Genomic DNA, 12621 nt, shown 5'->3' with positions numbered 1-12621 from the left:
GGAAAGATCTTCCCGACATCAGGTTCATAGGGGACAGCCACCAAGGAAGAGCTGTCCAAACCCGCTGAGACAGGCGGATGCGAGCGTCCAGACCACGAGAGGTCTTGTCCCAGAGGGAAAGGATCTCCTGTTGCAGCGAACGAGTGTGAAACTGGGCATAAGGTACGGCCTCGAAAGAGGCTACCATAAGACCCAGGACCTGCATGCACTCCCTGATGGAGAGACACGGGGAGCACAGCAGTTGCAACACTGCACCCTGGATCTGGGAGGACTGAGACCGGAAGAAACACTTTGGCGGCCGAAGTATCCAAAACCATCCCCAGGAAGGAGAGCTTCTGGGAAGGGAGGAGAGGATTTTGGGAAGTTGATCAGCCAGCCGAACTATTCCAGAGTCTGAACAGTGATCCGGACGCTGTCCTCGGCCTGTGGAAGCGAGGGGGCCTTTATCAGGATGTCGTCCAGGTAGGGCAGCAAAGGAATGCCCCTGGTGCGAAGAAGCGCCATGAGCGGCGCTCGAATCTTGGTAAAGACCCGAGGGGCGGTCGCTAACCCGAAAGGAAGGGCGACAAACTGATAGTGCTGGCCACCTATGGCGAAGCGCAGGAATAGTTGGTGAGATTCCGCGATAGGGACATGCAGGTAGGCGTCCTGGATGTCTACGGACGCAAGGAACTCCCCTGGAAGAAGAGAAACAATAACTGAGCGGAGGGATTCCATTAGAAATATCCGCACCCGCAGAAACTTGTTGAGCAGCTTCAGATCCAGGATCGGCCGCACCGACCCCTCCTTCTTTGGGACCACGAACAGGTTTGAATAGAAACCTGTGCCCTGTTCCTCTGGGGGAACTGGGGTAATAACACCCCGGTCCAGAAGGGAGGAAACTGCCAACAAGAGGTTCGAGGCTCGGGCCGGATCCCCCGGAACGCAAGAAGGGAAAAAACGTTCCGGCGGTCTGGACGCGAATTCTATCTTGTAACCTGATGTTACACTTTCTAGAGCCCATGCGTCCTGAACATGAGCCCTCCAAAACTGCTGACGAGAGCAGGCGGCCCCCCACCACAAGGGGTGGGGGTGCCCCTTCATGCGGAAGACTGCTTGGGAGCAGCAGGGCGGGCCGCCTGTGCCCTCAGGCGCCAGGAAGGCTGGGGCTTGAAGGAGGGCTTTTTGCGGGAGTCCTGAGACCCCCCAGCGGAGGAAGCAGGCGACATCCTGCTAGAAGAGAAGCGGCTAAATGACTGGTACCGGGAACCAGAAGACCTGGTCCGAAAGGGGCACTTGTACCCGTGTTGGGGAAGATGAGTGCTCTTGCCCCCTGTAGCAGCAGAGATGAACTCGTCCAGCTGAGCCCCAAAAAGTCTGGAACCCCCAAAGGGGAGATTAGCAAGGGAACGTTTGGAAGAGGCGTCAGCGTCCCACACCTTTAACCAGACTTCCCTGCGCTGAATGACCGAGAGGGCTGAAATGCGGGCAAAGAGGGAAGCTATGTCCATGGAAGCTTCGCAAAGGAACTTGGAAGCCTGAGACATCTGGAGAACCAAATCCAGTGTGTCAGCAGACGCATCTTGTTCCGCCAGGTCATGGTGGTGGCGCTGCAACCACACGAGGGGGCTCTGGCCACCCATGCTGAGGCAAAAGCAGGCCGCAGGGACGTGCCCGCCAGTGAGAAAATTGATTTGGAAAGAGAATCTAGACGCCTGTCTACAGCGTCCTGCAGAGAGGAGCCATCTAAGACAGGGAGGGCCGTGTTTTGGCTAATCTGGCCACCGGGGGATCCACCTTGGGGGGGGGAGACTACTTCTCCACACTGTCAGCCGGAAAAGGATAAAGCGTATACATGCGATTGGTGGCAGAGAACTTTTGGTTAGGACGGTCCCAGGCCCTGGATATGACCGCGGAAAATTCCTCATGGACAGGAAACACACTAGCCTCCGGCTTCTTGGGCGGGAAAAGGGCGAACTCCCGACTAGTAGAAGGAGGAGGAGGATCCCCTTGGAGATTAAAAGGTGTCACGGACAGCCGCTACTAAGTCAGCCACCATGGTGGGGAGCTTAGGCGCGGGGTCCCGCGGGGGGGGGGGGGGGGGGGAAGAGGCGTCCCAACGCGCCTCTAGACGAGGGGGGGGGAAACAGTCATCTGAGGAGGGATGCTGCCGCTCACGCTGCCTCTTAGCAGTCAAGCGTCCTCTGCGGGAACCACTGAGAGGAGATGGAGTGGTTGGCGCAACAGGATTGGAAACTGTCATACTTTCCATAAAGGACATGGCTGCCTTGGCGACTAAGGCCAAATCAGTGGCCACGCTGGACATGGCAGATGCCCAAGCGGAAACCGCAGGCTCCGCAGGGACAGGGGCTGGGCAAGAGAAGGAGGAGAAGGGTGATCCTGTCCAGGGGCAGGGCAGGAGGCACAGATACCAGTGACAGAAAGTGGCAGAAGACACTTCATACAGGACCCCATTGGGATCTGAGCAGAGGTCTTGGCAGACTTAAGGGGGCCCCCAGGCTTAGGCATGATGGCAACCACAACCAGCTACAGCAAGAAGGCTAAAAATCCTGGCACCCAGGCAACAGCACAGAAGTCCAACGGAGGAGCAGAGGAGCAGCCACGCTTGCGAGGAGTTTCTCAGCAGCGGAGGAAGACGCCAGAACGCAGCGCTGAGGCTCCGCCGCCAGGACGCGTCATAGAAGTGCGAAAAGAGTGCACGCTTTATGAAAAAATGTCCCCCGGCGCCGAACGTGGCGGTTAATGAAGGGCCGGAGGCTGTCCCCCAAAGTCGGAGGCCCAAGAATAAGCGGGGGGGGCGCCACTGGCCGGTGCTGCCGGAGAGAAGTAGAAGCGGTGCCGGCGCCGTGCAGAGAACAGCCGTGCCCATAGAAGCCTTGATGTCCGCCCACAGCAGAGAGAGAGTCCCAGCAGTCCCCCAATCAGGCCAGGGGGGAGGGGGGCGCAGAGGGGAAGCATACTTATCTGCTCCTGCAGTCTTCTCCCTCTGTTCCGTACCAGCAGAGCTCACCTCTTCAGACATCTGACTCACCGGAGTTCAGTGCTCTGGATGGAGGGCAGCAGCAGGTGACCCAGGAGCTGGTGGGATGCCGGAGCTAACAGGTCGAGCCCGGATCCGCTTGTCTTCTTGGGGGGGAAAAAGGAGGCAGCCAGGCAGCGTCCTAAAGACGGCGGCGGACACTCCACGGAGGACCAGGAAAGCGCTATGCTGACCTGTGTCCCCATCTAGAAGAAAATAACAAAACTGAGTAGAATCAATAAAGTGTCATCCTCCTTCACCGGACACTAAGCAAAGACTGACTTCCTCCTGGTGGAGCCTGGGGGTTTAGCCTGAGGAGGAGGAGCTCTCTTTTATATTTGCATAGTGTCCCTCTTAGTAATACCTCTAAGCTATACCCATGGTGTGTGTCCCCCAATGGAATGTACGAGAAACTACATTTTATAATCAAAGAAACAATCTGGCAGGGAGACAATTATTCCTTCTACTCCTTTCCGGAGACCAGCGGCTATCTTCCTTTGATGGTTTTGTAAAGTGTTGTTAGCACATATCAATGAGTAATCGCTAACTGGACAAAAATGTAAGTTGGAAGATTGCATGGATAGCGGCTCGCTGGTGTTGCCATATGGATAACGTGGGTGCTATGGCTGATTGGCTGTCCGAATAGCCAAAGTGCAATAGCTAAATATGTAAAAGAGAAAGCTGGCACTCTCACCCAGTTTGTATCAAACAATGGTATTTATAACATCAGGGGCGTAACTAGAAGTGACTGGGCCCCACAGCAAATATTTGTAAGGGCCCCCGCAGCGAGCTTCGCACCTCCCTCCTCCTGTGTAAACCCCACTCCTTTGGCACAGTGTAGCGGTATACTGTATATTGTGGGGCACAGTGTAGCGGTATACTGTACATTGTGTGGCACAGTGTATGCTATGTGTATAACAAACATATTTCATATGAAAACTTAGTTACTTGACTTGGCCCTTGGGGATCTCGGACGCCACTTCCACACTTTGGTCGGGGGCTCGGTGGAGCTGATGTTGTGCTTTATCCTAATGAGAAAGATTTCATAATAAGGATTTGGAGAAGGGGCAGAGGAATAGCAGAGCAGGGAGAGGCTTGTGCTGCTACTAGGGGCTCATACCATGGGGGAGTAATAAAACCCACCATAATGCCCCCCAGTAGAAATAATTCTCCTTATAATGTGACAGTGCAAAAATACCCCCTTGTAATGCCCCCAGTTGAGCTAATGTCCCCATAGTGCCCCCATAATGTCCCAGTATAAAATACCCCTATATAGTGCCCCCAGTAAATTCCCCCATAGTGCTCCTCTCCCCCCTTCCTGCTAGTGCCCCCCATAATGTACCAGTATAAAATGCCCCATATATAGTGCCCCAGTAGATGCCCCTCAGTGTCCGGCCTCCGATAGGCTGCCGGCCTAGTGTCCCCCATAATGCCCCCCAATAATGTGCCAGTAAGTGTCCCCATAGATGCCCCCCCATCATGTGCCAGTATCAAGTGCCTCTCTCCCCCCCCACATGTCCCAGTATCATAGTGCCATCTCCCATCCCCCCCAATGTGCCAGTATCAAGTGCTTCTCTCCTTCCCACCCCCCATGTGCCAGTATCATAGTGCAAACCCCCCCCATGTGCCAGTATCAAGTGCCTCCCCCCCCATGTGCCAGTATCATAGTGCCAAACCCACCCATGTGCAAGTATCAAGTGCCAAACCCCCCACGTGCCAGTATCAAGTGCCTCTCCCCCCCCCCATGTCCCAGTATCATAGTGCCATCTTCCCCCCAAAAAAGTGCCAGTATCAAGTGCCTCTCCCCCCATGTGCCAGTATCAGGTGCCAGCCAACCCCTCCCCCCCCCCCCCCCATGTGCCAGTATCAGGTGCCTCTCTCTCCCCCCCCCCCCCCCCCCCAATGTGCCAGTATCAGGCGCCAACCCCCCCATGTGCCATTATCAGGTGCCTCCCGCTCCCCCCATGGCAGTAACAGTCAGGTATTAAAAAAATAAACACTTATACTTACCTCCATGTCAGCGATGCGATGCAGCCTCTTCCTGTGTCCCGCCCTGTATTTCCATATATGGAGTCAGTGCTTGTATTTCAGAAAATTTTCGGCTGGGATTCGAACCCACGACCTTCTGTATCAGAGGCAAAGCACCTAACCACACGGCCATAAGAGCTGCCTTGCTGCTGACTGAAAAAAAATATGATACTTCTACTGTTATAGCTGGCTAAGTCTACATCTATACACAACACACCCAGCTGTCCCAGCACACTCAGCTCTGCTATATCTCTATATATGATAGCTGCCCCAGCACACCCAGCTCTGCTACATCTATATATCTCTAAGTATTGCTATACAGTAGATAGATATATAGAGATATAGCAAAGCTGAGTGTGCTGGGGCAGCTGTCATGTGTATAGATGTAGCAGAGCTGGGTTTGATCGGGCAGCTGTCATGTATAGAGATCTAGTAGAGCTGAGTGTGCTGGTGCAGCTGTCATGTGTATTAGATTTAGCAGAGCTGGGTGTGCTGGGGCAGCTATCATATATAGAGATATAGCAGAGCTGAGTGTGTTGGGGCAGCTGTCATGTGTATAGATGTACACTTAGCCAGCTATAACAGTAGAAGTCTCATATTTTTTCAATCAGTAGCAATGCAGCCCTTATGGTTGTGTGAGTAAATGCTTTGCCTCTGATACATGGTACATGGAGGTTGTGAATCCCAGACACATCATGAGACAGTAATATTAGATCACATTAGCGAGGGGGCCTGGTCCGCTGCTGCTGTGAAGGGGCCCTGAACATTAAGACAAGAATCGATCATATTTAACTAACTTGAACTGTCACACACGCTGCCGGGGCGACAGGCCCCTTGGCAGCCCAGGCCCCGAAGCAGCCGCTTCCCCGGTAGTTACGCCACTGTATTACATCACTTCCATATTAAAACTGAATAAATAAATAAATAAATAAATAAATAAATAAATAGACAGACGGTGTAAGGATAACCTCTTATAATAGTAACCGCGGGGCTCTTGCTAGGAAGATAAAGTATAAAATATACATTCTGCAGAGAATGTCCTTTTGGTGACAGAAGTATTTACCGGTATGTATAATATATGAAAAATAAAAAAAGTTTGAAAAATTTAAAAAATTAAAAAGTTAGAACAATTAAAATCTATTCATTATCCACCATTTTAATATATATTTTTTTTTTTTTTACATTTTTCGAACTTTTTAATTTTTCAGGGCCTACAGGGAGGCCATTATATGTACTGAAGAGGGGGGCATTGTATATACTACATGGGGGGCATTATACATACTATCAATACATAGGGGGTCACTACAGGGGCATTAAATCTACTACAGAGGCGGCATTATATATCCTATGAATACAGAGGGGGCAGGTAAAAGCATTACACTTGTTAGCGCTACAGGGAGCATTATCATACAGGTGGCATTATACATGTGGATACTACGAGGGGGTGCATTATATGTAGTGGCACTACCGGGGTCATTATAACTAGAGGGGTATTCTAAATACAGGGGCCACTATAGGAGGCATTATAACTTATTACCGCTAGGGGCTTTAAAGGGATGCCTTATAGAGGGGACTTGTTACTGCTGGGGGCACTATAGAGGGTTTTATTTCTACTAGGAACCCTATGGGGGCATTATTATTAAGCACAATAAGGAGTTGCTTTTGGGGTAATATTAATAGTGCCCTCTATTAATATTAGAGGCAGTCTAACAGCACTATTACTATGGAGTGGGGGGGGGGCTATCTTTATGGCAGTATAATTTCTATAGTGTAGTATTTGAGGCCTTGGGGAGCACAGGGCCCACAGTATTGGGGGTGGTAGCAGGATGACGATATTGGGACAACAGGAGGAGGAGAATGATAGAAAAGTGAGGAACCTAAGGTGTCTCTGTGCTGAACTCTGCAGAGACAAGACACAGCTGAAATAATTAATATATTACAAAAATTTTACTTATTAGTGCGAGGAGGGAGGGGCCCAATACTGAGCTTTGCTATGGGGCCCCATGATTTCTATGTTTGCCCCTATATGCAGGTGCACATGGCACTACTATATAATAAACAGACGTGATAATAAAGTCATGCAGTTTAAGGTACCTTTACACGAGGCGATGATCGGTATGATTGAGTGATGAACGAGTTGTTTCTTGGTGTAGTGAACGTTTCAACAGTGACCCTTTAGAAGTGCTGATTATGGTTCACAAAATCATAATTTCAATCACATATCCCATCGTGCTGCATTTACACAAAGTCAAATTTGAGTGTCGTGCGGTAAGAGATTCCTGTTTATGAAATCGTTAATGTCCAACGATGATTTTTGCTCCCACACAAATGAACCACCGAAAAATCTACCGATTGTCGCTCTCTCACTCATTGCTTTTACACCGCTTGATAATCGTGCAGATATGTGCAATTTAGCGATAGTTTACAGGATAATCTCCTTGTGTACAGGTACCGTTAGGGCTCTTTCACACCTGCGTTCTTGTCTTCCGGCATAGAGTTCCGTCGTCGGGGCTCTATGCCGGAAGAATCCTGATCAGGATTATCCTAATGCATTCTGAATGGAGAGAAATCCGTTCAGGATGCATCAGGATGTCTTCAGTTCCGGAACGGAACGTTTTTTGGCCGGAGAAAATACCGCAGCATGCTGCGCTTTTTGCTCCGGCCAAAAATCCGGAACACTTGCCGCAAGGCCGGATCCGGAATTAATGCCCATTGGAAGGCATTGATCCGGCCTTAAGCTAAACGTCGTTTCGGCGCATTACCGGATCCGACGTTTAGCTTTTTCTGAATGGTTACCATGGCTGCCGGGACGCTAAAGTCCTGGCAGCCATGGTAAAGTGTAGCGGGGGAGCAGTATACTTACCGTCCGTGCAGCTCCCGGGGCGCTCCAGAGTGACGTCAGGGCGCCCCAAGCGCATGGATCATGTGATCGCATGGACACGTCATCCATGCGCATGGGGCGCTCTGACGTCATTCTGGAGCGCCCCGGGAGCCGCACGGACTGTAAGTATACCGCTCCCCCGCTCCCCGCTCCTACTATGGCAACCAGGACTTTAATAGCGTCCTGGCTGCCATAGTAACACTGAACGCATTTGGAAGACGGTTCCGTCTTCAAATGCTTTCCGTACACTTGCGTTTTTCCGGATCCGGCGGGCACCTCCGGCAACGGAAGTGCACGCCGGATCCCAACAACGCAAGTGTGAAAGAGGCCTAAGTTATACTGCATGAAGACCCAATCAAGTTGTTAAGACTGGTGTTTCCTGGAGTATAAAGCTCCACATCTATTAAAGGGTTCTCTGAGACCACAAACCCCTTTTTTTTCTAATGGCCAGGCAGGGTACATGGGTTAAGAAAAAAGATCCACCTGTGATGTAGACAGCACATCGGTCTCAGTCCCAGTTTCTATGTGAACAAGAGGAAAATAAATCAAATCGTTGTATACTGAGATATATATAGATAGATAGATAGATAGATAGATATATACACACACACACATACACACACACACACACACACTTTACAGTGCGGCCATGTCACATATACATAGGTTCCCCCCTCAGTACATTTCATTACTACATCTCTGCCTATAGTAATGCAGACTGTGCAGTGCCCAGTGGAGCCACCTGTGTACCACTCACCCTATACCAGTCTCTTCCTGCAGACTGCACAGACCTGTGTACCACTCACCCTATACCAGTCTCTTCCTGCAGACTGCACAGTGCCCAGACCTGTGTACCAGTCTCTTCCTGCAGACTGCAGTGTCCAGACCTGTGTACCAGTCACCCTATACCAGTCTCTTCCTGCAGACTGCAGTGTCCAGACCTGTGTACCAGTCTCTTCCTGCAGACTGCACAGTGTCCAGACCTGTGTACCAGTCACCCTATACCAGTCTCTTCCTGCAGACTGCACAGTGTCCAGACCTGTGTACCAGTCACCCTATACCAGTCTCTTCCTGCAGACTGCACAGTGCCCAGACCTGTGTACCAGTCACTCTATATCTATACCAGTCTCTTCCTGCAGACTGCACAGTGTCCAGACCTGTGTACCAGTCACCCTATACCAATCTCTTCCTGCAGACTGCACAGCGTCCAGACCTGTGTACCAGTCACCCTATACCAATCTCTTCCTGCAGACTGCACAGTGTCCAGACCTGTGTACCAGTCTCTTCCTGCAGACTGCACAGTGTCCAGACCTGTGTACCACTCACCCTATACCAGTCTCTTCCTGCAGACTGCACAGACCTGTGTACCACTCACCCTATACCAGTCTCTTCCTGCAGACTGCACAGTGCCCAGACCTGTGTACCAGTCTCTTCCTGCAGACTGCAGTGTCCAGACCTGTGTACCAGTCACCCTATACCAGTCTCTTCCTGCAGACTGCAGTGTCCAGACCTGTGTACCAGTCTCTTCCTGCAGACTGCACAGTGTCCAGACCTGTGTACCAGTCACCCTATACCAGTCTCTTCCTGCAGACTGCACAGTGTCCAGACCTGTGTACCAGTCACCCTATACCAGTCTCTTCCTGCAGACTGCAGTGTCCAGACCTGTGTACCAGTCTCTTCCTGCAGACTGCACAGTGTCCAGACCTGTGTACCAGTCACCCTATACCAGTCTCTTCCTGCAGACTGCACAGTGTCCAGACCTGTGTACCAGTCACCCTATACCAGTCTCTTCCTGCAGACTGCACAGTGCCCAGACCTGTGTACCAGTCACTCTATATCTATACCAGTCTCTTCCTGCAGACTGCACAGTGTCCAGACCTGTGTACCAGTCACCCTATACCAATCTCTTCCTGCAGACTGCACAGCGTCCAGACCTGTGTACCAGTCACCCTATACCAATCTCTTCCTGCAGACTGCACAGTGTCCAGACCTGTGTACCAGTCTCTTCCTGCAGACTGCACAGTGTCCAGACCTGTGTACCAGTCACCCTATACCAGTCTCTTCCTGCAGACTGCAGTGTCCAGACCTGTGTACCAGTCACCCTGCACAGTGTCCAGACCTGTGTACCAGTCACCCTATACCAGTCTCTTCCTGCAGACTGCACAGTGTCCAGACCTGTGTACCAGTCACCCTATACCAGTCTCTTCCTGCAGACTGCAGTGTCCAGACCTGTGTACCAGTCACCCTGCACAGTGTCCAGACCTGTGTACCAGTCACCCTATACCAGTCTCTTCCTGCAGACTGCAGTGTCCAGACCTGTGTACCAGTCTCTTCCTGCAGACTGCACAGTGTCCAGACCTGTGTACCAGTCACCCAATACCAGTCTCTTCCTGCAGACTGCACAGTGTCCAGACCTGTGTACCAGTCACCCTATACCAGTCTCTTCCTGCAGACTGCACAGTGCCCGGACCTGTGTACCAGTCACCCTATACCAGTCTCTTCCTGCAGACTGCGCAGTGTCCAGACCTGTGTACCAGTCACCCTATACCAGTCTCTTCCTGCAGACTGCACAGTGCCCGGACCTGTGTACCAGTCACCCTATACCAGTCTCTTCCTGCAGACTGCACAGTGTCCAGACCTGTGTGCCAGACACTCTATACCAGTCTCTTCCTGCAGACTGCACAGTGCCCGGACCTGTGTACCAGTCACCCTATACCAGTCTCTTCCTGCAGACTGCACAGTGCCCGGACCTGTGTACCAGTCACCCTATACCAGTCTCTTCCTGCAGACTGCACAGTGCCCGGACCTGTGTACCAGTCACTCTATGCCAGTCTCTTCCTGCAGACTGCACAGTGCCCGGACCTGTGTACCAGTCACTCTATGCCAGTCTCTTCCTGCAGACTGCACAGTGCCCGGACCTGTGTACCAGTCACCCTATACCAGTCTCTTCCTGCAGACTGCACAGTGCCCGGACCTGTGTACCAGTCACCCTATACCTGTCTTCAGCTCGGCTATGTGCCGGACCAATGGAAGGATACGAGGTGTCGCTGGAGGACGGACAGGCGGCCGCCTCCTCCTGCAGTGATCCCGGAGCCCCGGGCCTGCATGCTTCTAGCGGTGTCTGCGGCTCTTCAAGGCATCACTTATGGCGCAGACCTCACAGTCCGGACTTATAAATCTCCCGCCCCGGACCTGACTCCTCCCATCACAACTCCCTACGCCGCCCCAGCCAAATGACTGCGGGTAGGGCGTCTGGTGATGGGAGTCTGTACGGACGGGATATACTGGGCACCTGAGACTAGGTGGCGCATAGCTGCCCTCCATGTGCCAAGGAAGAGCTGAAAGTATACGGTGATAACTGTGCATCTAGCTGTATACACCTCACAGCCCCATCCTAAACCATTCCCCCAGGGCAGGCTCCTCGTCCATACAGATTTATCATAGACCCGCTGCCTATACAGGTGTGTGATACCCAGGTGCGGTGCCAGATGTATACAGGTGTGTGATACCCAGGTGCGGTGCCAGATGTATACAGGTGTGTGATACCCAGGTGCGGTGCCAGATGCTGCACTTTACACTGTGTGACTGAAAACCAATAAGGGGCGATGGGCCCCCTAGAGTCAAACGCCCCTATTATAATCCGCCATTGCTCAAGAGGCAGCAACTGGGCCCGGGGCAGCTGCCCCTTTTGCCCCGCGTTACAGACGGCCCTGTCTATGCACCTATACTAATATCTGCGCCAGCCCCAGAAAACTGCTGTAAAAGACGCTAAAAGTGGTGAGGCCCGCAGAGAGAGGGTGCTCTCTTTTTCTCTATTTTTTGAGAAATGGCTTTAAAAAGTCACAAATGTGAAGTTTACCACCTGATAAATCGTCCCCCATGTTAGGGTATTTTCACACTAGCGGCAGGACGGATCCGACATGCTGTTCACCATGTCGGATCCATCCTGCCTCTATTTCGCCGTGCCGCCGCTCCGTCCCAATTGACTATAATGGGGACGGGGCGGAGCTCTGGCGCAGCACGGATGTTCGCGGGAAGTTCACTGGCACGGGTTCATGAACTGTTTAGGGAGGAGCGAACTGTGAGCAAGGGTTATGGCCACCACGTTCCCCAGACCTGTCCATATCTGTGGGGAAATATAAAACAGAAAGTGTCCGCTAACAATCCACATCCCCTGGATGAACTCCAGGAAAACATCACGAACACCATCCGCAGCATCACAAGCAGTGTCATCCAACATAATCCGACCCGCCCAAAGATGCATAGACGTGAACGGGGACCACATTCAGCATCTTTTGTGACACGTGGATAATTAACCCCTTCACAACCTCTGCTGTGTGTGTACGGCAGAAGTCGCATCTTTAAACATGGCGTCCGCTTGCGGGTGACAGGGAGGGGGGCACCATAGCCACCGGTTCTGTTCTCCTGTTTCAAATAAGTCATAAGGCTGATCGCATACATTTCACTCCTCAGATGCCGTGGTCAAATGTGACTACAGTATCTGAGCAGGCCAGAAGCAGGAGCTGCGCTCTCCCACTCCTGTAACAGCATTTCCCGGCTGAGATCAGGGAACCTGTTATGATGCTCTATGATGCAGCTATTAGCGGAATATCCCAATACAGGCCACTAGGTGGCAGAACTGTATTGTTATATTGAAAATGAAGTGTTCGATGATGGCTATTAGGGATGAGCG

General features: G+C 51.8%; 1 protein-coding gene across 1 annotated transcript in view; it reads right to left on the bottom strand.

Annotated features, from left to right (window-relative positions):
- LOC120983453 (phytanoyl-CoA dioxygenase, peroxisomal-like) overlaps window positions 1-11060 on the bottom strand; it is a 251628-nt gene extending 240568 nt beyond the window's left edge. The window contains exon 1 of the mRNA XM_040413195.1: window positions 10967-11060. Coding sequence (XP_040269129.1) covers window positions 10967-11035 — 69 coding nt within the window. The 5' untranslated portion in view covers window positions 11036-11060. The remainder of the gene's footprint in view (window positions 1-10966) is intronic.
- Between the last annotated feature and the right edge of the window lie 1561 nt (window positions 11061-12621).

The sequence above is a fragment of the Bufo bufo genome, chromosome 1, assembly GCF_905171765.1.
Source record: "Bufo bufo chromosome 1, aBufBuf1.1, whole genome shotgun sequence".
Lineage (NCBI taxonomy): Eukaryota > Metazoa > Chordata > Amphibia > Anura > Bufonidae > Bufo > Bufo bufo.
The sequence above is the reverse complement of the archived record's forward strand: the minus strand, read 5'-3'. Positions and strand labels throughout refer to the sequence as shown.